This window comes from Falco peregrinus, chromosome 11, assembly GCF_023634155.1.
Source record: "Falco peregrinus isolate bFalPer1 chromosome 11, bFalPer1.pri, whole genome shotgun sequence".
Taxonomy (NCBI): domain Eukaryota; kingdom Metazoa; phylum Chordata; class Aves; order Falconiformes; family Falconidae; genus Falco; species Falco peregrinus.
In genome coordinates, this window is record NC_073731.1 from 15,891,216 (window position 1) to 15,916,785 (window position 25,570).

The 25,570-nt window shown below is 46.8% G+C and overlaps 1 protein-coding gene across 5 annotated transcripts in view; it reads right to left on the reverse strand.

Annotated features, from left to right (window-relative positions):
* Nucleotides 1–25,570, reverse strand: part of LOC101915276 (uncharacterized) — a 58,736-nt gene that overhangs the window by 8,835 nt on the left and 24,331 nt on the right. For 2 of the 5 annotated variants that reach the window (XM_027788562.2, XM_027788563.2), the window contains exon 4: nucleotides 6,391–6,441. The exons of 1 other annotated variant lie outside the window; for it this stretch is intronic. In XM_027788562.2, the coding sequence (XP_027644363.1) occupies nucleotides 6,391–6,441 (51 nt within the window). Of the gene's footprint in view, nucleotides 1–6,390; nucleotides 6,445–25,570 lie in introns of all 5 variants that reach the window. 2 more of the 5 variants (XM_027788561.2, XM_013300297.3) reach the window with 1 other exon arrangement.

A 25,570-nucleotide genomic window follows, 5' to 3' on the forward strand; every position in this document is an offset into this window, starting at 1 on the left:
TCAATTTCTCAACTACATCCAAGTAGAGCCCTTAGTGGTTTTGGTCTGTACACAAGTGACTTGTGTGTACAGACCTTGTCCTCTCCTTCCTTCCCACCTTTCCCTTTGCAGCCCTCCCTGTGTGGCAGGAACATCCTCCCTCCAGAGGGATCACAGCTGGCTGCCCCGGCTGTCCTTTGGGACAGGAACCTCAGGTACCATGCTTCTCACAGACCTGGCGCGTGGTGTGTCCCTGGGCATGTGCAGCTTCCAGTTCGCACGAGGCCAGGGCAACCAGATTCCCTCTGGCCAGGCAGGCTGGCACAGCGCAGCACGCTGCTTTCAACTTAAAGGGAACCCAAATTAAAACTGCAAAGTGAGTATTAATTACCCTGGCATGAGCAGGCTGTGAACACATGCTGACACAGTGTGCTTGCCTCTGGACAAACCGCCCCAGCCGTGGAAGCCAAGCGCAGGAAGTGGGTGTATTATGGGAGAGGTGTGTGGGAAAAGAGGATTACAGCTCTGGGGACTGGGAGAGGCAACGTGTGCCAGGTTCCCACAGCCACGCGAACAAAGGGGAGAAGGGAGCAACTGCAGCGGGCCTGGATGCGGTGGTAGGAGACATGCCTGATCAGCCATCTGGGACTTGAAGCTCTGCCAGAAAACAGTGGCAGAGCTGCTGTGACCCTCTGCCATCCCCTACCCCCTTCTCTTTGCTCCGTTACCCAGGTGTGACCCAGAAGTCCCCTCTCTGTGAAACATGCCCTGCCGCTCCCCAGCCCCTTGAACCACCGTGCCACAAGCCACAGCCACCACTGACACACAGGGCTGTCTCAGGAGCAGTCACTGGGCTGCACCTCAATTCTAACCCCCTTTCTACCCCCCATTCTTAAACCAGAGCCACAACCCACATCAGCCCACAGAGCAAAGACAGCACTGAAAATAGATGTCAGCCTCCTGACTCACCAGCCACTCACAGCTTCCACAGAGCTCTCTGGATTACTGAGCTCTTGGTTATTCTGCAAGCACTTACATGATTTAACGGGTGCAAGGGCATACATGGCAGGAATTTATGAAAAGCAGGCAGCAATAAAAGTTCTTTAAGGAAGCAGAAGAGAGAGACGTGACAGTCCCTCTCTCCAGGCTGCAGGCTGGTTAGCTTTTGCCATGAAATCCAATAAAAACAATGCTAAATAAAACAAGGTTCGGAATCAGATGCTTGGGATACTTTTTAACAGACAGGGACATTCCCACCTTATCTGCACTGGATCCTTCCCCACACTGACAAAACTCCAGACAAAACCTTTTGTTGTAATTATTCAGACCAAGGGCTAGGGTTCTCTGGGGCCAGCTGTCACTGCACAGAGACCTTCAGCAGGCAGCTTGGCGACTGAGTTGGAAGAAGGACGGGGGAAGCTGGTTTCCCCCAGTAAGAAAATGGATATCCATGTCCTCATTTAGCAGAGGACCTTCTCCAGTTTGTTCAGCAGAGGTGTGCCCATCAACAGGGGACAAGAGCCAGCCTAGGAACTAACAATGCTAAAATCTTCATGAGGGGGCCTCTGCCCAGCAAGTAACCCAAGGATGTGACCGGCCAGGGAGATAAGTCTCTCTCATTGCTTCTAAATGGCAAGTTTGGGCTTCAGCCACACAAAGACACCCAGACTTCAGTTTTCCTCACACTGTCTCTTTGGGCAAGTCACATTCTCTGCTGGTTTCTCAGTTTAACTCACTCTGAAATGGCAATTAAGATATTTATCTCCCTTTGAGATGCTATATTTAGCAATGCTTGCAAAGCACCTTGGGAGCCTGTGATGGAAGAGGCAACATATATGTATGAGTATATATACGTATGTATACACACACACAAAGTCTTCTGATTTTTTAGAAATCTTTATTTGTGCTGTGCAGCCAGAACCGGTACTGCTCTGTCACCTAGTACGCCTTACACTTGTGAATAGCTCAGGCATCTGCCAAGGCGGCTCTGGCCAGCATATCTCCTGCTCGGCTCCAAGCTGAAAAGGTCCCTTGTTTTAGGGGAAGAAAACCCAGCATGTTTCTGCAGTGGCCTTTTGGGATGCAGACACAAGAGATAAGAGACAGGGAAGTCATTCCAGGGATCTGGCCCCTGTCCAAGCAGAGGGCGTTCTCAACATTGATAAGATCAAGGCAAGAGCACAAGAGGTTTATGTCCTGATTTAAAATTCTTGTTTTATTTTTACATAGCAGAAAACATCTCTCTGATCAGCCAGGTTATCAGATTGGCCTTGAAATCTTTACTCCCTCTCTGCCTGCTCCAACAAGAGCTCTTGAAATACCCAGGGGCTTGCCAGTTGTGTCTTCTACCCACCTACCGCTGCTGAGATAAGCCCAGCTCCACCGATCCCATTCAGAGACCGCAGGAAGGAGTCTGCGAAGGAAGAAGAACAAGAACAGGACTAGATGACAGACCTGTAACTCTCATCCCAAGAGGGCCTGGAGAACTGCAGACTCGTGGTATTATAGAAAGCCTCTGGAAGACTGGTGTCTGCATTCAGAGCTGGCTACAGCCGATCACGCCTGGCCCAGGGTGGAGGCAGTTACACCCTGCGAGCACGTGCATGCGCAGTCCTCCTTACTGCACTATGGGAGTGTTTCCGTGCAACACCTGACTGCGCCATGCAAACATGCTCTGGATGCAAAAATACCCACGCACACGTGTGCACCCCTCATCTACACCTTGTGCCTTGCTTCCAGTTACAGACACTACTCTGGCTGACACGCTGGGGCTCCAGTGACCAGGTCTGCACGCACACATTGCCCACCTCAGTGTGCAACACCCAAGCATGCCCACACCTACCTCTCACCTTGCGCTGACACATGCTGTGCCACATATATCTATTACGTACAAATCCATACTTCATACACATGTTGTCACTCCAATTTATCTCTGCTCACCAGCCCAGCACAGGGGCTGATTCTGTTCTATTACCCTTTACTGGGGGGAACAGAAGCAAGATTTTTAATACTGTTTTCTCTTCACTACAGGCCCTGATCTTTCACAGCTTCTATTCCTGAACACATTTCAAACACAACAGAGCTGCTGCATATTTGGGAATTTTATTAATCTCCCTGCCTTAATCTGTCTAGGTTCTTAGACTTGTCACATCACTGTTCCATCATCCTGCTTACAAACTGCTGAGCAAGTGGAAAGGCTGTAGGCCTAACACTGCCTGAGCTGGCCCATGGGAAGCTGAAGCACAAGGAACAATGACAAGGTGACACCTTAGTGTTAAAACAGCATGTGGAGAAGCAAAACCCAACCCAGGTCACCTGCTTGAGAAAAAACTTCCAATGACCATGAACATTTCCAAGGGCTGAAACTGTGTTTCAGAGCCAGGGGATAAAGACGCTGCCCCCCCATCTCACCGTCCCATGGGAGACTCTTCCAGCAGAAGAGGGAGGAAGAACACAGTTGGGATGATGCATGAGAGCACAACACGTTGCATCCTAACATGCCAGCAAAGGCCTGAAATGTCAAGGTAACCAAAATATCAATGAGAAGGAGGGTATTTTTAACAGCACGCACTATCTCACAACCACATTAGACACTGTCCTCAGTAAGAAGAAATGAAAATGCTTCATTGGTGTTACTAGCAGGTCTTCATCATCCTTGCACAGGAGGGAATAAGCACAACCCTTATTCCTTCAAGCTGTTCAGCAGCAGAACTGGAGGAATAAAGGAGGAATCCTGGCTTCAAACACCTGGCATAAACCATTAGGTAGCTTGTCTGCCCCTCAGATCAGTTGACTCACTGCATCTCCAACCAGTTGTATGCTGTCTGGATGTCGCTGTCCACCTCAGTTTTTTAGAAAGAGACCACATGTTCTTTACATGTGCTGAATCAGGGCTACAGCCACAAGCAAACTGATTTGTGTGGTGGTATTTCCTGCTCAGACACACAGACAGTTACCTGGTTCCTCCTGTAACAGCTCATCAAACCATTTGCTATGAGATTCATCTTCATTTCTTCCACCCTCACTGCAATGGCAAAGTCCCAAGACTGAATCTGTCACTAGACCCTCAGCAACAGAGAACCAACCTCTCACCTTGCTTCCTGCTATCATCCTTTGCAAAAGGCCACATTCAGTAGGGCCTCAGAATAGCCCTCCCAAGCGAAATAAAGTCCCCAGTGTGCTCCAATTCCATGATTGAATGCTGGGCACGAGCCAGAAGTCACAGAATGGTTGAGATTGGCAGGCACCTTTAGAGATAGTCGAGCTCAATCCCCCTCCTCAAAGCAGGGTCAGCAAGAGCATGTTGCCCAAGACCGTGTCCTGGCATGCTTTGACTATCTCCATGGTCAGAGACTCCACAGTTTCTCAGGGCAACATGGATTTCCTGCATTTCAGCTAGTGCCCGTTACTTCTTGTCCTGCTGCTGGGCAACACTAAGAAGGAACCCTGTGCCAAGCATGTCTTACTGACTGAATTGAGAGTTCCTTTTATATGATTAACACAGCATCACACTTCAGAGATATTGACCTCTCAGCTGCTTCCAGAGCTAAGGCATCTCAGCAAGATATTCTGCCAGGGACCTGCTGCCTCCTTTCTAAGCTGTGTACAGAAAAGTCAGCACTTGCAATCACTTGAAAAATGGAAGCAAAAATGCTCCTTTACCTAACGGTTCTGCTACCGGCAGACCGTGAAGTATCATATGCTATTGTCATGGAAACCACATGAGCACCTCAGGTAGCAATGCACTGCCCCAGCTTGGCAAGGTTGGCCAGAGAAGCATGGATTCTGTGCCATCTGTCAGAATGGTGTGCTCTCAGCTTCTGCTGTTTATTTTCGTGCGAGCTGACGTGGGCTCAGTAGGGAGCAAAGGGATAGTTCTGCCTCTCATTCTCCAGGGGCACAAGAGTAAGCTACAATAATAAGCCCAAGGTGTCAGAGGAAAGCACCACACTGAGGCACTGGTGACACCTCAGGGACTGGGGGGACTGCCACCCAGCAGCACTGGAAATAGCTGCAGTCCAGGGACACCCAGAAAAAACAGCAAAAGCACGTGGGGCAGGCACAAAAGAAGGTGATAAACAAGTTGCGCTGAAACACTGCAGCAGGATTAAGCCTGTTAGTAGGTCTGAAGGACAGGCACAGTCTGGGGAGAGCTCACAGGGCACATGAGGAGACAGCTCTACTGAAAACAATCCAGGCAGAAGCACAAAAGAATATATAACAGATCAGAATTAATTGTGCAATCAGAAGTATCAGGTCATTGTGGGGCTGCTGGAAGACAGGACTGAAGTACCCTGGCAGAAGGTATATAAGGAGTTGGAGAAATACAGCCCAGCTCTGCAAAAGCCTCTAGCCAGCCTTACCTCCTCCTCCTCTCAAATACCAGATTCAGCCACAAAGCAGTGACGGGCAGGGGCACCCAACAGCACGTCCATAAAGAGTAGCACTTCTGGGTACCAAAGGCATCAGTCCCATTTCCTGCTGGGCAAGGCGTAAACCCTGAAGGATCGTGGTCTGCCATTCACCCCTCTTGCAAGGCTGTAATTACTGCAGTGAAAGTAGCAGGTTTATCACAAAGGATGTATTTTTTTCTTCACTCTGATCTGGTTTTGCCTGTATATTGCAAGCATGGAGAGTCATATGGGGCTCAGTGGACAAAGGCACTTGTTTTGGCTGCAAAGTGCAAGGTCACACACACATCTCCTGCTGCGCCATAGAGCGCTGACCAAAAGAAAGCCAAGATACCCACAAAAGAGACAGGGGGGTTGCCTGAAGAGTCAGGGGATGGGGTACTAGAGAGAAAGACTCTGAGGCGCAGGCAGCACAGACTACAGACAGGAGAGTTGAGCAAGCAGCCCTGCTAGGCATGGTGTGCACTCAAGAGCAGGAAATGCTCAGACACTGCAGTGTCATCCCAGCTACAAAGCCAAATACGATCTAACTCATCTGCCACCACCTAGTCCCACAACACACATAGTTCTGCAGACACCAGTGCATCACGCAAGTGTAATTCCTCTTCCACAGCTATCTACCAGTACCCCTCACCCCTACTGAACACCACTTGTTACCTCAGATCAGCACCTCCCTTGGTGCTGAAGGTTCCAGATGATACCCTACAGGACAGCTATGCATACTGTATGAGCTCACAGCAGGGAATGTAGACTTTCACTCCAAGGAAGCTTTGAACCCAGTCTCCAAAATGGAAAAGTCAATGCATTATTAGCCTTGTCAGTACCTAACCTAAATTGCAACTACAGTCTATACTCCAGATCAGTGACTTTTGTTATGCAGCTGATCAAGCCGCAGGAAACCTCCATAAATAATCTTCTGGGCATAGATGTTCAATGAGAATTACCATATTTAGATATACATGGAAAGATGAAGGAACTGCACCAGAAAAGGGCAACTTACACGAATTTTAATTACTCTAGTCTTCGCTCCACAATTCTTCTTGAGCAGCATCTTCTGAAAGAGAAGTAGAATCCAGGGATTAGTAGAAGTAGCACGAGGGAAGAGAAAGAAGGAGCTTGTAGGGAGTCTCTTTTCATCAACATTTAATTAGCAAACAAGATGGATAGTTAAGTGAGATAGGAAAGACTAAGATTACCAGAGATGGCCATCAAGTAATCGGCCTAATCTGAGACTGTCTTGCCCAACCTGCAGAGTCCTTTGGCAGTGGCTGATACCCTGGGTTTCAAAAGAAGATACAAGAAATTCCAGAGAGAAAGATGGAACAACTGCCTAAAAGGAAGTTTCTTCCTAATTCCTGTCAATTAGTGGTTAGACTTTGCCCTGAAGCAAGTAGAGTTTACCTTCCTTTTATGAAGGAAAAAAAAAAGTCTATTTAATGCAAATGTGGATGTTCCCATTATTTTATTTTCATTATGTTTATTTATTTAGAATTAAAGAACAAGGTAAAAAGCACCTGCCCACACTCCTAAATCCCTTTGCTATATACTGTAAGAGCCATTGAAGTTGTCATAACACATGAACCACACAACTTAGCAAACAGGATATACTTAAAACAGCAATTATTCTGTGTAACTACAGAAATAAACAAGTGAGTTGCAGCTCTATCCCACTTCTGAAGCAGTGCTTTGAAAGCTGGCAAGTAACTAAAATCATTCTTTCTCCTAAAAAAATAATTTTAAAAAATTACTCTAAGTAGAAAAGCAAGGCTTCAAGAAAGAACAGTTTTTTCCATTAAAAAATACTTCAACTACATCTTTTATAGTGAAAAACTTGGTGATGGAGCCATGTCAGGAAGAAACTTTCTCCATCAGCTTTTGAAAGAAATCATGTAATTTTTCCTAGCTCCTGACTGTCTTCTACCCTTTTAACAGTTGGAAAGCTGTGTGAAGTGTGGGAAAACACTCTCCGTCCTGCACACATGCTTTAGCAAAGCAACTGAAGTGTTTTTTAGATCGAGTTCCTAACACAGAAGACCCATGGAAAGACATCCTACCGTTTTACCAATATGGAAATAGTGAGACCTTTCTACTTCCTCTCTCCTTTCATTTGTAGTCTTCCTGCTTTTTTCCAATAGAAGACAAGACAACAGCAACAGAGTAAAGGGAGCCTTGGAAACTCAAAAAGCTTAAACCCCCCCCAAAATATACAAACCACTCCCAAAAAACCAACACCCAAAACAGAACAGTGCTCAGGTGAAAGTACATATTTTTCCAGTAGGAAGTACTGATGGGGGGTAGGGAGAGAAGTCCCACTCCTCCACCACCTTCTGTTACTCTATGCTCCACAAGCATGTCTTTACAGTTCCAATCCACAAGCTGCCCAAAACTTGGAGAGGGAGTTGGAGAAGACCCACCCACCATTTCTACACATACCAGCCCCCTTAATCTAAAACCCAGCCCTCAGCACACTTGTGGCCCACTGACATGCCTGGAGAAAAAAAAAATAAAAAAAAATAAAAAAAGATGGGTGCTACAGCAAGTCTTGAAACTTGCACATGAGTAGTTCAGGGCCTGAGGAAAGTGCATTTCACTGTCCAAGCAACATGGGGGAGAAGGGAGGTGCTGCAAGGATCTTGAGCTTTTTCTCTTAATCTTTTAGCAGGTGAATCCGAGTGACGGCTTTGTTCTTCATCAAAGGGCTCAACAGTAGCCTTGCCTGATGCCTCTACCCCCAGGTTTGACCTGGCAGCACAGGCTATGGCATCAGCACAGCACCAAGGCTCCTAACCTTACAGGGACCCAACAGGTCTTTGCACAAACTAGGCAGAAGGAGACAAAGGGAACTGCTGAACTGAACTAACCCAAGCCCATGCTGTCCGACTAAACAAGTAATTCTCCAGGAATTCCTATAAAACAACGCAGAGCTCCATTCCCAGCCAGGCTGCAAGGCCGTTATTGTAAGGCTGGTATTTACTGTGGTGTTTCTGCCTTTAAGGCCCCCTGCAACCATACAGTTGAAGAAAGCTGAGGAGGAGAAAGAACTTGGTAGGGCTGACAAACCCCAGTGGTGCAGGGAAGGGCAGAGTAAGGAGTTGTGAGGCCTTGCAAAGTCTTGGTCTCTCCATAAGGTTTTCTTCTAGACTGCTGTGAAACATTGGCTGGCAGGGATGAGGAAGGGTAAGCTAGATAGCTCAAGCCACAAGCCCACTGGTGGGATAAAACATATGAGACAAAGTAGGGTTAAGCCATGAAAGTGAGAATCAGGACTCTGGATTTTAAGCCCCATCCTTTAGAGGAAGAGCACTGTTACGGTGGGACATACCCTGCTGCATCCCATTTGATGTGACTTTGGGTGAGAATCTTAGCTTCTCTAGGCTGCTGTAAAGCTGAGCTTTACAGTGGCTGAACCCCCAAGGATGGAACGAGGCTGTGACATCAAATTCCACAGTGCCTCAGTAGCAGCACCACTGGACCCTCTGCTGAAGGGGAAAAAGCACCTTTAAACACAACTCTGCTGGCCAGGAAGCAAGTACACCACCTCCCAGTACAGTCCAGCAGGGTCCAGTGCCTAGCGAGGTCCTATCCACAGATCCCTCGATAACTCCTCGCAGAGAAACAAATGACGTTATTTCCCAACTACAAATTAGCATGGGCACCAAGGCCTTAAATTTACTCATTCTGGTCTTCTATTAGAAGGCATAGGGAGGAACAACTGAGACAGCAATTACAGGATGACAACAGAGTGACTGAAAAGTTTAAACTAGCCTGTGGGTAGATGGACAACCAGCCAGACTACCAAGACGAATTCAAATGCTCAGCTGTATCCCAAGTCCTACGCTTCTGGCAGAAAACAGAGGTGCTCTTTTAATGGTGCTGTTGTGATGAGCTTTAGTCACATGAGCATCTTACCACTATTTGCACTGTTGCTACAGTTCAAAGAGGCTGCATTGTGCAGCAAGAGCAGGCTGCCCTACATAATTTTTGTGAGTTAATAGCATTCTCTAGTGTGCCTCCTGATGGACTCAGTAAAATGAAGAAGTGACATCCCGTCATCCATAGCCTGTAAAACTGGAGCATAAACCTCAGCAGAAGCAGCTCTCTGGAACTGCTGGGTTTTCCTGCTTCCACTTAGACTGGAAGTGGAGCAGGGCTGCTTGTGCTGCCCTCTTCCAGCTTCACTGTTATGGTCCAAGAGACGTCTCATCCTAAAAGAAAAAACATAAGGAGGGAGAGAGCGCAAGCCAGCCAAATGATACTGCAGCTGAGAATGAATACATAGAAGGCCAGTTATCAAATGTTATTCTATTTGATCAAATTGCTTCCAGTTCACACACACTCTGCACCCATCACAGTAAAGTCATGCTTTACATAAAAAGTCAGTCAAAATCAGTCAAGCATCTTTGTATGGTTTTCCATCCCTCAGTTTTCCCTTTCCTTGCCAAACCTGAGCACAGACTTTCAGATGGGGAAGCTAAAACACAGTGCTGCCTAGCAACAGCCAGGGACTTTCCATGGCAGCCTCTCCTCATCCTCCCTCTGGAGATCTCCACGTCAGGATCCAGCCACGAGATACTCAACTCATTAACTCCTATTTACACAGATACAAGGCAGAGCTGAAATAACATTTATGTGACTACATGGCTTGCAGTAGCCTTAAGCCAGGGGAAATGGCCTATAAGAAAGGTGACACGTTCAGTCTGGTAACCCTGGGATTATTCCTAAGGACTAGGCCAATCTGGAAGTGCAGTTTTATTTCCTCAAGTTATTTTCTGGGAGCCATACAGGAGCGGAGATTTGCTGAAGGTCATTGAGAACGTTAGCAGCACAGCTGAGACTAAACCATAAAGTTTGGTTTCTGAGACTTTCTTCCACATGCATAAACCATAAAGTTTGGTTTCTGAGACTTTCTTCCACATGCAGAAAAGGAACTGGAAGAGAAAGAGGCAGCGTCTGTACTCAGCCTCCTTATTTCAATCAAAAAGTCCCTCCTTCGGTCTCTGACAGAACTGCTGGCATCAGAGCTGACACAGCCTGGGAGCACTATTATTTGCATGAAGGAAAGTTTATTTTATAATCTGCTGTGGCTTCTACTTAAGAGGAGAAAATTACATGACTAAGGAAACATGGAAAGTCTTTTTGAGGGCACAAGAGTTATGCTTCACTAAAAATAAGGCTAAATTGGAACATTCTAGGGTTAAACTCCCAGAAAACAGCACAATTTGTTCAGTTCAAGGACCCTCCCACCAATCTCACCTCCTGTTACACAAATACTCTCTGCTCATAACCCAGTGACTCTCTCCATCCTGGACGTGGATTCAAAACGAAGTTTCAGGGACTGGAAACTATCACTTAGAAGGTCACGTATTTACTGAATGATGTGTGGTAACGAACCCCTGAACTGGCACGAGTGGACTTGCTGTGACATCAAAATACCACATTAAATGCAGAGATGGACCACCACCCCTGCCTCTCTCAGAACACAGCTCTCTAGTCCAGCCTTGCTTCAGGAGACATCTCCTGTTAAGCAGTAGTGCTCCAAGTCCTCTAACACTGACTCGAGCAATTCTGAACTAACCCAGATGGGAAGTGGTACATGCATGCATTTGCTTAGACACACAAGCTACTGTATCCAGAGCTACTGTATACAAACCACTTTATCCATATGATTGTAATATATATTAACAAACAAAATACAGGCATTCTTAATGCAAGGTCATGCTAGGAATAGTGAAATCCTCAAGGATGAATTTATGTCGTACTACTGCAGTTCAAAAATAAATATTTAAAATTCTGGCAGTGAACAGCTTAAAGGCAGGCATCACTGCTTAATTTTCAAGTATTTCAGAGTTTGAACAATCTCTCAAATCAGCACACAAAGCAAAATGTCAGCCTGCATATTAATAAAACCCTTTCATCTTACATCTTTTTTATATGCACATTCCTATTTTTAGAATGGTTTTATTTTCACTACCTCCATAGGACAAAGCAACAGCTCTTTTGTCTACTGGTGGTGTCTGGTTCTTTTTAGTTATTATTATTATTTAATTTTATTATCCAATTGTCATTTTAAACCTAAGGGCCTGTTTAGAGTTAGATGCAGTTTAACTACTACTGGTTTTTTTCAAGCCAATTTTGTCTATTCCATGCAAGAGAGCACAGGAACTCTCAGTTCAACTTCACTCATTTAATTTACACTACATCAGCACACTTCAAATGTTTCATTATACAGTCAGCTTGTTGCAACTTAAGAATTTTGCAGGGATTTTCACATATTTAATGAAATAAAATTCAAAGTTTTAAAAAAGTCTGTATTCAGTAATTGTGCTGTAACTTGACTCAAAGACCAGATGTAGATATCAAGCAGGCCAGAAATCTGCCTTTCATTAGTTTTGCTAAGGATCCTCCACAGAAGGATTGGTGCACTTTTACTGAAGATACGGATATGTCTGTCACTTGTTGACATCTTAAAACTCTTGACAGGATATAAAGTTTTAAGCAGACCATGTTTTAAGACAGAATTTCCTTAGCTCTGTAATTCTTGTTTTACTTCCATACTGTTAACCCTACCAGCCAGCTTCCCAGTTGCCCAGAGTCTTCCAGGAACAAGGCAGACCAAGCTTGAATGTCTATCACAGAAAATATAGAAACAGACTCATAAGTTGTGTATGAGAACCAAAAGAAGAAACATTACAGTGTGAGGCTAAACTGCATTCTAAGTCATAGCGGAAGGCTGATGCGAAGGGACAAATCATGTGATGTCCATAAAGAGAAAAAATGACAGCAAGGCAGTGAAGCAGCTCCATGGCCCAGTAAGCAGAGGGCTGAAGGTGTCTCAGCCAGGTGCTTCTTGTGACAGGGAGGTGAAGCAAACACCAGTGGAGAGGCAACGCCAATGTGTGAGCTCCAGCCCAATGCCACTCCTGGTGCATGCGTCCAGCTGGCCAGGGGAGCACAGCCCCACGGCCCATCTCTCCTGGGACGGCATTTGAGAGCAAAGAGCCTGCCTGACCTCCTTCCCAACCAGCCCCCAGAGCTGGGTTTGGGCCAGGAGGAGTAGCCTTCCGTATCAGCCAGCTGCTGAGCAAAGCCCATCTCCTGCCCCACCACGGCTCAGGCAGGGAGAGCATGCAGAAGATTAAGGCACAGGGCAGGGATGCATCTGCAGCACAGTGGACAGATGAGGACAGGGGCTCTGCACAAAGTGACTATTGTGCCACATGCTGTGGCTGCAAAGCTTCTACTTGACTTGAGTCCCACCGCTGTCCCACCACAGGGCACAGAGTAGACGGCCCAGGGGGCTACAGGGGCACAGGCCCACAGCTGCTAGCCACCAGAGCGCAGGAGGACACACAAGCAGCCCAGCCAGCAGCAGCCTCACGCTACCAGTGAAGAGGAGGATTTCAGCAGGGCCCTTTTAGAGAACAGGCTGAATTAAAGGAAGGGGATCATCCACCCCCAAAGGCAGCACTCCCACAAGCCAGGCGTGAAACCCAGCAACTCCCCAGCCAGAGCTCAACAGCAAGGCTGAAGCTTTTGGTGCTGACCCAGTCTGACAGCTGCAGGCACCTCCAGGCTAAAACACCATAGCCCAGTGTCCTCTGATTTTGCACACATCTCCCACCCAGGTGACCAGTGCTCCATGCCCACACAGCATGGCATGAGGGAGCCAAGCCATGGCTCCTATCCTTGCGCCAACAAGGTGATGGGTACTCCACAAGGGGCAAAGCTGGGTCTGCCCTCCCAATTGGTTTAGGAGGATAACAAGCAAAAAAAAAAATCTTAAAGCTACTGTGTATGTTGATTTTGGACTGGGTTTTTAAATTCCTTGGCACTGGGGGCTGTGCTGCTAGGACATGGGCATCACCTCATAGCTCTGCAGTGCAAGAACAATAAGGAAGAAAGAACAGGTCACAGGCTTCTCCTTATTGCTGTAAAACTGAAGTAACACCAGCTGACCTTACCCCCCTGCCAGGCTCAGGATCTCAGGTACACATGACTTTCATCAGCAGAGAAACAAGGGGCCAGACCTTCCTAGCTGTCACCTGAGGGTACTCTGCATTTGCATCGCCAGGGATGCCCCACACCCGAGGAGCACCCCACTGTCTGGGACCAAGGGTGCCAGGCTGCTACCCAGCACATCCATGTGCCAGACAGACATGAGCTCCCTGCCCAGCCCCTGCAGCAGCACAGCACCAGGAGGGCTGTATTTCAGCCACAGCCTTAAATCATAATTATCATCTGTCACAGTCTGCAGACTGCTCCACCAGAAGTTAAACAGCCTCACAGCACTTTAAAATACAGGCTAATTCAAGTGGTTTGGCCAAAGTTCCCTCCTACAAAAGCAAACCCCAGCATCCAAAGACTGTAAACTGTGGTGATACTATGGAATATCCTGAAAAGCCTCTGAACTCTTTAGAAAGTTATTTCTGTTTCAGATTCAGTTGAACTAGCCAGTAATGCTTTTCGCGCCACATTTATTCTCAATCTGTCTGAAACCCCTTCAAAACTTCAACACATTTGGTCTCTCAACACTGTCATAGAGGGCCCCCATCTCTACCAGACAGGGTAGCCCCAGTTTTCCAGGCAGCACCTCTGCCAACAAGTGCCACAAATCCAGTGTCTCCATATAGTGCAAACACTTATGCTTAGTGCCTCTGGACAAGGCAGCAGAGGAAATGCTGATTACTAAGTGCTCATTAAGAACAAATTCAAATTACAACAGAAAAAAAACAACCCACAAACAAAAAACCTCCACCAAACAAGGCCTTACAAAAAAGCGTCCCACAGGGATTTGCCTGGGATCACACACAGCAAGTGGCAGACCATGAAAACCACAACAAAGTAACTTCTGTGGTCACCAAAATCCCCTCTAACATGGTGTCATTAGTCACCTCGTTTTGTGCGCTACTGGGAGGGGCTCAGCTGTCACTGCTGAAAAGAAATAGGAGAGCGCCTACAGCAAATACAAAATGGCCCTGCAGTGAGTCTTAACTGGCAGCACAGCAAGTCAATCCCACAAGTGATTGCTCTCTAAATCAGCACAAGCCAGTTGCATCTTCATCTGGAGAGATGTCATCACCAAAGATGCAGTCACCACTGCAGAGTGGCACCAGGCTGCTGGGCCTGGTGAACGCCTGGTATGGAAGAGCACGAGTCAAAGCCTGGCCAGCAAGGTCTACTACCTGAGAGAGCATCTGAATTCCCACCGCTCCTGAGGCCCAGAAAGCAGACAAAATTATTGAAATTACAGGCTGTTTTTTGAAGTTCTTCCTGAATGTCACACTAGAGGCACAGCTAATGCAAACATAGCTACTCGCTTACACAATTATGGTTTAAGCAAACCGCCTCTCTATCTGTCTGTAGGTAACTGGTTTTCTACTGCTCCATCACCTTTGTAGCATGCAGTCTCCAGACATGCTCTGGATCTGTACAGAAGCCCAGTCCTCCCAGGCACATATAACATGGGCCAGATTTGCCTTGGCACTTTTACCACTAGCCCTTTGATTTTAATTTGGGGATGGAGGAAGTGAACACTCTGTATGAAGCATCTCTGGCTCAGCAGCCGCTTCCCCTGCTGGTCTGGCAGAGTCCAAGTCTGCTGATCTGCAGGGTACATCAGATGGTTCATCTATTCACTCCTCGCCAACCTCAAATCCCTCACTGAGTTTTCTTTGAGGCCGGGAAAAAATGCAAAGCTCCATTTGTGCAGGAAACAGACCTGACTGAAAACTCCAGCACCTGTGGAGTAACAAAAATATAAAGAGGGGGCAGGATTCATTAATTCCCTCTCACTCATCTGCACATGCCAAAGTTACCAATATTCAAATACTGGACTTCCTCCTCCTGCTCACTAGAGCCTGGGAAGAGAGAAAGGGTGCAAATGGACATGGGGGGTCTAGTTTCACAGCTGGCAGGCATGGTAGCAGCTCCTGACAAAAAGCTAACACAGCTTTTAATTCAGGGTTGCCAACGTGACTGTTTACTCTCCCCATTCCTGGCCTTGGGTCCAAAAGCTGTCCACAGGGAAAGTCCAGTCTAGTCTAACATATCATCTGATGCCTCTATAGTTTGTCTCACTTTTGCAGTCCCAGCTTGTGACTGTTAACTGAGCCTTGGCTCAGACGTGACTCAAAAGAATCCTCCCTCCCCATGGACTTTTGCATAGGCAGAGCTAGGGCAGAAGGCACACTGCCTCCTGCGGCTTTATCCCATTCCCCTCAGTGCTGCTGCAGCACATAGGAGATGGCAGTGCTGGAGACTTGAAATAAGCAGCCCCTGACACTTCCACCATTTGCTGTTTAAACACTGTCCCCAAGCGCACCAAGAATGGGTTAAAACTTTCGCACAAGTCAGGCAGTAGAGCAAACAGTTTCCTCTAAGCAGGGAAACACAGAGAAGGCTCTGAAAGTCATGCAGCCGTGTACCCTGGGAAAGAAGAAAAAAAATTAAAATCATGAAAGGTACAGACCTTTGTCAGCTGTACATTACAGGGACACAAAGAGGAAGAGAATCCACAGATGGCTGCTCCAAACCCAAAGGACACAGGCACTACAGGCATGTGTGCCCAATTACCTTTACCCCATTCTCAGGTAACTGAAAAAAACTACAAGATGCTCCAAAGGCTCTGTGCAAGCTACAGGGACTCGTGCATACCAGCCAGAAAGTAAACAGCCTAGGCATCTGGGACATCAGATTTCCAGAAGAGACTGCATGCTCACACAGGTTTGCCGCAGCAGAGGAAAGGGTAGCTGTACACATGGAAGGCAAAAGAAAAAATTCAGCTCAAAATTGTTTCAAGTTCAGATTTTTAAGCCAATTTCTTCATGTTTTTGAGCCAACCTGAATTTTTCAGGTGTTGATAAAAAAATATTTATGTTTAGAGGTATAAATTCTTGGCCCTGAACGCCTTTTTGTCAGCCCCAAAACTGCCCTAAAGGGTACAGTTAGCACAAGGGATTTTTCAGAAAGTGTATCTAATCCATCACAGAAAACATCCAATGGAGACCAATGCATTTGTCTGGGGAGAACCTGGAATATGCACCTTTTCAGCAGATTCTTAGCTAGAGTGTTGGTCTTGGCAGAGCTGCTCAGAAACAGGGTAATGTGGGGTATGCTCATTGCATGAAACGAGGAAAGGATTCTTCAGTGGCCTAGAAGACAGGTATGGCCTGTTCTTCACAACAGAGACCTTAAAAGGTGACTCTGAATCACCTCCCACCCTCTCTTCAGCTGAGTGCAAGGGACATTACCCCATGGGAACCCTCACCTTGGGTTCCGCAGGCGCTGCTGGGAGCAATCACAACTTTAAGTGGAAAACATATATAAGGTCACATCTTCAGATAAGAACATGGATTTGTGCACAGTGGAGAAACTTCAAAAACATCAAATGTAGACTGACTGCATAAACAGCTCTAGCAAGCCAAAACGAGCCTGCATCAAGCAAACACATGAACGCCACAAGCCACTGAGCTTGCTCGGGCTCCAGACTCTGAGCACAGGGCAGAGTCCCACTCCTCCTCCTCCCAAGACACACACCCATGTGTACATGTCATGTCTGCACAGCCCCACAGTGTATTTCAGTATCTTTTCACATGACTATGCCTATTTGTGAGATCTCATTTGTTTGCATGAGCGCATGAAAATAATTTTACACAAACAAGTACTATATTAGAAATTACAGGCCAGAAGATGATTAACAAACCAGAGACACAATTTTTTGTCTTCAAAAAGACATCTGAAGTGGGAATAGTAGAACATCAACAACCGTAGAGAGAAATGATGGTGTAACCGCCTGTTCCCACATTCCCCACCCTACCACTTACTTGTTCCCCTGCTCCCCCACCCTGCGGAACCTCACACACACATTAGTGAAAAGGGAACATGCCGAAGTGGCTAACTAGCTAATAGGATAAAGGCCTCTTACTCCAGGGAGCTAATCCATTTATGCAGCATGTAACTAACCACTCAGCTTGGAGAATGTTCTCCCAATTCTTGGTAAGCTAAGAATGCTCACACCTGCCTTGCAGCACGATGCTACACAGCACACAGGGCCTAGGGTGGTGTTTGCAGGTTGAAGCTTGCGATGGGGTTTGACCTACTAACTTTGAAAGGGCTGGCCTAGGTCTGCACCCATTGGAACAGCTTGCAAGGACTTCAGAAGAGCCAGTAACCCCTGCCTGGTGCTTTGTCCTTCCTCTTAAGCAGGTATACAGTTCCCTTCAGCACTGGTGATCAGCACTCGTGGATTCCCATACCCTGTTGCATCCCCTTTGTTCACATCCTCATGGCTGCATGTGGCTCAAGATAGCAGAGAGGCTGGTCCAGGGAAGCCTCCCCAATGCCAGAAGCAACACAACCAATTCAGCAAACAGTGCTTTTCCTTGGACACTTCAATGCACTAGGCTTCATCTCCACGTCCATGGGTGCCACCACAGGACACATTACTTCTGCCAACTTTCAGAACCTCCCCTATATGACTGCTATGATGTACCAACTCAGAGCCAGAAGCAGGCCACCACCCTTCTGAACAGCTGTTAGCAGAGCACGGCAACCCTTCGGAGCTGCTCCCAAAGCTGCACACAAAGAACTAGAGAACTGCTGACCTCATGTATGCCACTCCATTGTCTGCATCAAGATCCAGTTTCCAAATAGTTGGAAATAAACCTGTAAGATCCATATCAGAGCCTGTATAACACATGCCAGTGCTCATAACACATGCATCAGTTTTAACACACAAATCATTTCAGTGTTTCCTTTTTTCAGTTCAGGATTTTGGCCCATCTCATGCTTATGAAATGGCTATGTTCTAGGACCAAGAGGGTTCATTCACCCACCACACTGGAGAAGGGCAAAAGTTCAGCTCATCTAATTAAAAGAAGAAAAAGCACAGTACAAAGGCAGACCTGAATGTCTCAAGGCCAAGTTCACTAAGATTCTCTGTGCAGAGAAAGGTTGATAATAAAAGCAAAAATTTATACCACATTTATATGAATAGTTTTGAAAGTGTTTGAAGGATTTGGACACTTGCATCTGGAAAGCAAATGAACCTGTGCCTCAACTCAGTACAGAGATTTATACAGTGGACCAAACAACATAGGCAAGTTGCACAGCTGCAGCAGTAGCTACTGCTCCTTTCTTCTTCCAACCCTACCAGCAGCCACATCATGAGACAGAAATCTGATTTTTTTCAGCTTCTTGTGGTTTACCATTTCACTCATCTCTAGGGTCTTTCCATAGGCTGTTCAGCATAACTGCCCACAGCAAGAGTGCAACATGCAGACGGCAAAAATTTGCACATCAGAAGTGCCTTTCACACCTCTTGTAGCAGTCAGCCTTGACAAGAACATTAGGAGTGTGATGAAAGAAAGATACAAGAATACTAGAAAGATGTCATACTAGAATTCTCTCTGCTCAAAAAACGTTTTCCAAGAACACCAACCACTTCCACTGCTTGTAACTATACTCATTCCTCTAACACCACTTAGAAACTAATAGAGCTGACGACGTTATTCAGAGGATGACAGGAAATTATATTAAGTTGAAAACAAGTTAAAAGTTTGATCTGATAGCACACCAAACTCAGAACTACAATGTATTTTCATGAACTCACTGTGCTGTTTCAATCAGAGCTCTGAACAAAGCACCACAGCTTAGGTTTCAAGACTTACATTAAGGTACGCTCAATATACAGTCTTACCTAGCAGGCACACCGTGTTCTTGTGTGAGCTTTGTCTTTCCTGCACATAGAGCAAACAATAGCGGTACTGGACTTTCCTGAACCAAGCCAGGGCATTCCCTGACCTATGGCGGTTTCCTCAGCTGCAAACCACATCGCCTACAACACAGCAACCTACATGTTTCCAGCTGTGAGAAACAGACATCTGACTGGCTCCATTTTAAAGATATTTCTACCTGTACTAGGAACTGCACAGATTCACTAGCTTTGCTATTTGGAAAATGACTGGTGAAACTGTTCTTGTTTCTTAATCATATTATGCCTGCATACCATCATGTCAGAGGCTATAGGAGTATCTGATGAGCCTCTGAAGCAATATGCAAGATAGGGAGTTCCTCAAGTCTCCACAGGTAGGCAAAAGAAGACCTATGCTGTCAAACATGAGCATGCTTACAATAAGATCACAAAGTAACTTGCAAAGCAATTCAGTTTTACCCTCTGTATAACTGCTCAACCTCTCTTTTCCATAGTCAAATGCATGAAGGTGAAATTACAGCTTCCAAAGAAAAGCCAGGATTTTAAAACGCAAGCACATTTTTAGAATTAAAAAAATTTAGTTTGCCCTCGCATAGACATGATCAGAGAGTTTATTTACATTAAGTTCCTAACACTTTAGAAGATTCCCAGTTTTGCAGATTAATTCCTATGGAAATTGCATGAGCAGCCGAAGTCCAACAGGAGATTGAAAAGATTACTTTCACTGAGGAAAACCAGCAAACTTAATAGGTACTTAAGACAAATCCTTCATTTGTGATTTTTTATTATTATTATTATTTTTATTTACCTGAGGCCCCCAGGACACCTATGCTTTTGAAACCCTGAATTTAGAAAAAAGGTAATTGCATATTTTTGGCTTGGAAAGGGAGAGTTCGTCTCTGACTTACCGGTCATTTCCTCAAAACCAATTGCAGCTCAACAAGAAGCGTGCCTGTGGGAGCAGCTCTGGAGAAGAGCAGGGAGTTTTAGAAGTGAAGCTGCTCTGGTTGAACTCAGTCTCCGTCTACATGAGAAGTAGATGCCTCTCTTGAGTGGCTCCTCCTGTGAGATGAACTGTGGACCAGTGCCCAAAACTCCCATTGACATCAACAGGCTGAAAGAAAGTGCCGGCAGAGCCCAGCAGTGCGGTTCCCATGTGAGCCAACAATGGGGCGGCTATTCAGAGCTAAGGCAGAAAATCAGAGCTAAACCCCAGCCCATGCCAAGGACAGCTGCGTTGTTGACAGCCAGGCTGGCTATTCTACCACACCAAAGCTTGACTCAAAAACAGTATTTCCTGGAGTGTTTACTCTAGTCATGGGCTTGGCCTTAAAAGCTCAGCCAGCTTCTGCCTATTGAATAGTAATAGCTGCTATGTTTTCAAGTCTCAGACATGCTCCAGGACAAACTGCTTACTTTCAGTCTGCAGTGGCAAAACTGGAGCACAAATGTCCAGCGTTCATAGTTTGTCTGCACCATCACGCGAGTGCCCTGTTTCTGCTGTTTCCAAACCTGTGCTACCACCTCCCTCCTTCCTCTTCACTCACAGGCAGCACCCCACAGGGAGACTGTAGGGTGCAAGCACACTTGGTGTCACCTCCCGATCACCAGTGCCAAGCCATGCTGGATGAGGAAAGTATCCTACTTCTGAGACACAGGGCTAAGCAGTGCCAGTGGAAAGCAAAGGAAAAAAAAAGCTCTTTCTTTCCATTCTTTGCTACCATCACTTCTGTGTAGTGCTTGGGACAAGTCCCTTACCATCTAACTTTTAAGCAGTAGCAGCCCCTGTTACCTTGTGGATGCTGACTTCTATGGAACTGGTCACTTGTGTAAGTGCTTAAGCTGGGAATTCAGTGCTTAGTGGTGGTGGTAGGGTAGGAACAAAAGAAAAAGCCTAACCCATCTCTTCTGCTCATTTCAGTTTCTTAATCTAGATAAAGTCAGAAAAGCAAGCAGAACACTGCCACCACCACCAGACACTCTCTGGACCACATGAGGAATAACCAGCTTGGTTCTAAATAGCCATTTACCCTTTCCAGTCCCCTCAAGCTCACCTCACCAGTCCTCCAAAGCACTGAACAGTAAGGCTTTCTACTTTTCAGAGGTTGCTAGCATAAGCAAAAGATGTAACGTACCACGCCTGAAGAGAGATCCATTCATCCGCAGACCAAATACAACACAGGCAGTGACGGCATATGGTGAAGCCACCTGCAAACTCTTTTTCTCCCCAGGCAAGGATGAGATATTTGTATCACAATGAGCCACATGCTGAGGGAGCAGTGGGAAGGGAGAGGTATCTAGCCAACTCAACAGCCACATTGGGACCCAATCCAGGCAGCCCTTCTAGTCCAGACACACCATGGCTCGGGGAGGTGAGGACAATCCAGCCCTGTTGAGAAAGTCCTGACCTTTACTTCCAAGCAATGTCTACTAACTGGTCTTGCTGGAAAGCATAAACAGGTTGCAGCAAAACTTCTTAATCTGCCAGGCCCTCGAGGCTACTTTGGCTGAATTCAGAAAATGGGAAAGAGAACGTGCTGGCATTATGCTTCTGCACTGTACTGTATCTAAAAAAGAAACAAAACATCCTTTCAAAAACTTTCTTCAAAAAGGACTCACAACAGCCGAAACCCAAGGATATACTGCAGGACGGCCACCCTTGGGACAGCCACCCTTCGGTATCCAACCAGCACCTACTCTGTGACTGCCATTCACCCCAGCTCAGATCAGACTAACCAGCCGTGTTGCTGCTGCAGTTAGGATCCCTAGGTTTTGCTGAGCAATGGTTTTTGTGGTCTGCTGGCAGCCCACCATAAACCACTGCCAGTAGATATGGGAGATGGGATTTTCCTTCTGCTAGTTCAGCAGGAATTATTTTCTCAAGTAGCTTTGAGAGAAAAATACTAGAGGTCAAGATCCCAGCCTTGTCTATTCACATGCAGAGACTCTGGCAGCCACTTTCAGGTGGGAACACTTCCCACTCACCCCAAATCTGCTCCCTCCAGGCCCACCTACCCCTCAGAGTCACACCTCACACAGTATCCCCAGCATCACGCAGGACTTCTGCCTAAGTCACACCCCAAGGACACATGCCAGTGGTGCCCATATGCCCATTTGATCCCTTCTCTCTGGTCTACAGCCAGAGAATCAGCTTTAGTCTAATACCTTCTTACCAGGCTTGAGAGCTTAGAGAAAAAAGAAAGACAGCAGGGCTGGGAAGGTAGCCAGCAAGCCTGCCAATCTAAATGATAAGCCCTTGGGCTTTCACCTCAGGCTCATAATTTACTGCCACTGGTTCCAGGTGCTATTATTGTCCCTTTGGGAATCTTAATACAACAAAATTACTCTCTCTAGCTCTGTCTCCACCTGTTCTTACCCTCCTCTTCCCCTTCCTACCCCATAGATCTCTCCTGGCTTCAAAACATACTCTTCCAAACTTCAGCTACATCCAGTTTCCTCCTCCCACATCTTCCTTTTCCTCAACCAAGCTCTCCAGTACACTCCAAACCACCCTGGCCAACCTAATCCCCACTCATTCATGACTCAAAGCAGCACCTCAAGGAACTACGTTTCAGATGTTCCAGCAGATGTTCTAGGTACTGGCCCACACTTGGAGACAGCCCAGATGGTACTTAGGTCCCATGGCAGTCCAAATAGCTATATTCACCAACGTGCAAGCTCCCAGGAAACAAAAGCCAAGTTACATGGGCAGATACCTAGGGAAAAAGAGATAAGTAAATATTTCCAGACAGAAGCACTCACATAGTGGCTCACTTGTCCATCTCCTGCTTGAACTGTTGCCCCTTTGCATGAGTTACAAAACCAGATCAAAAATGCACTCAGGCAAAACAAGAAAGGAAAGGATTAAGGGATAAGAGCAGAAGTGTGAGGCCATAGGAACGGACAAGCCAACACACTCTGTGCCAGGGCTGACACAATGGTAGAAGAGGTCCAGGGAGAGATATATGAGATCAGAATGAAAGTCTGCTTGCAGCACACCTGAAAGGTGAACATTCTATCAACAGATATCATGGGGCAGAACAGAACTGGAGCAGACTTGCACAGAAATCAATTCCATATTTCAACAGTGTACAGAGAACACAGATCCTCATAGAGCAGCTGTTCATGTACAGGCTGGATGAGTAGGCAGCAAGGTGAACTGAAAACTGGATGAACAGCTGTGCTCTGAGCACTGCGATCAATGGCACAAAGTCTAGTTGGAGGCCAGCAGCTCTCAAGTACCCCAGGGGCCAATACTGGATCCAGTCCTGTTCGGCATCTTCATTAATGATCTGGATGATGGGACAGCACATACCCTCAGCAAGTTTGCTCATGACATAAATCTGGGAGGAGCGGCTGATACACCAGAGGGTTGTGCTGCCATCCAGAGATACCTCACCAGGCTGGAGAAACGAGCTCAAAGGAACCATGTGAAGTTCAGCAGCGGGAAGCGGGAAGTCCTGCACCTGGGGAGGAACAACCCCAAGCACAAGTATATGCTGGAGGCCAGCCAGCTGGAAAACTGCTTTGCAGAGAAGGATCTGAGGGTCCTGGTGGACACTAGATTGAACATAAGCCAGCAACATGCCCTTGCTGTGAAGAAGGTGAATGGTATCCTTGGCTGTATTAGGAGGAATGTTGCAAGCTGGGTGAAGGAGGTGATCCTTCCCCTCCACTCTACACTGGTGAGGCCACACCTGGAGTACTGTGTCCAGTTCTGGGGTTCCCAGAACAAAAGCAACATGGAGGTATTGGAGAGAGTCCAGAGGGCCACAAAGGTGAGGGACTGGAATCTCTCTCCATCAGAGAAGAGAAGGCTCAGGGAGGGAATCATCACCATGTACAAATATTTGAAGGGAAGGCAGAGCCTGGTACCCAGGGCCACGAGCAAGGATAATGGGCACAAACTGAAACACAGGAGGACATTACCTCTGAACATCAGGAAACACTTACTGTGAGTGTGACTGATACAAGTTGCCCAGGGAGGTTGCAGAGTCTCCATCCTTTGAGATATTCAAAAGCTGTCTGGACACAGTCCTAGGCTGCCAGCTCCAGGTGACCCTGCTGGCGCAGAGAGGTTGGACAAGATGACCTCCAGGTGTACCTTCCAACCTCACTCATTCAGTGAGAGTGCTCTAATCTCTGTCATGCTGATTGACGCTGAAAGTTTAGGAATATATTATCCTACCTGCCTTGCCTTTGGCATTGACAAGCTGGTACCATGGCAGCAGTTGAGCCTTGCCATCAGTGAAAACCTAGTCAACTCGCCTGCCTCCTTCAGGAAAGAAAAGAAAATCATTATCCTTTCTAGGAAGCAGCTAGGCTAAGTCCTACCTGGGTTACTGCTCTCTTATGCTCCGATTCATCCAGTGCCAGCAGGACACAGTGCACACACTTCCATTACAGCATGTTTTTGCACAGATTAGATAATCATCCAGGGAACACTTTGGGGACACAGATAAAGAGACAGATACCTGCTGCTTGGCAGAGTCATGATCGCCTCCTTGGGGCAGGGTGGGGTTCCTCCTGCCTTCGCCTGCTATTGAGTCTCTCTCTCTGTACCTCCCAGCCAGCACCCACCCTTCCCACCCTCTGACTCTCCACCACTGTCAGACTACAAATGCCTTAATCAGCAAACCAGACATCAGCTGCGTGGCACTGAGCCAGAGTCTTTGTAACAGACATCAAACCAGAAGAGATCATCTCCTCAGCTCCTCCACAGGCCCGAAGAATGAGACACCTCTACCACGCCCCATCACCTACTCACATGGGACATGTGTAGAGTCGCCAAGCTTCCTGCCACCAAACTACATCCTTGCAGGCAAGCAGACTGGACAATCTAATCAATCACTTTCGGCCCCAAACTTTCCCATGTGAGGATTGTCTCGCGGCAGCCAGAAATAGCATTTGTTTTGCTGGCTATTTCAGTGCCAAATGCTGGCAGGGGTGAGATAGACAGGGGCTTCTGTGCTGGAGGAACAGCTGCTGTAGAATATTTCTGGGGGTGAAAAAAAAGCAAAATTGCAGGAGGTTGACAGAAGCAGGATTTCTCATTCTGAAGTGGCGCAATGGGTTTCTGCAACAGTTTCCTTATTATATTGCTTCAACAAGCACTCCTGCACCCAGGGACAAAGAACTGCTGTGGCCCAACTTTTCACACCTGGGAGAGAAGTCCTGGCACTGGGCCCCTTAGGAAATGGTGTAAGTCATTACGCCTAACACAGGCCCCTGAACTCTGCTCAGTCACTCCGAAAAGAGAGGCCCAAGGCAGAGACAGTGAAGAAACTACCACCAGCACCTGCACCCCCTCAGCACCAAAGCAAGCTCAGACGGGCAAACAGATGATAACAATTTTCAGGAACTCACAAGGCCCAGATTCAAATAGAAGGCTAAGGGGTGAAAAGGCCTCACAAACTCACACATTCTCTATCTGGAAGCTATTTGTCAAGTCCTGGAAAGACAGGCAAGG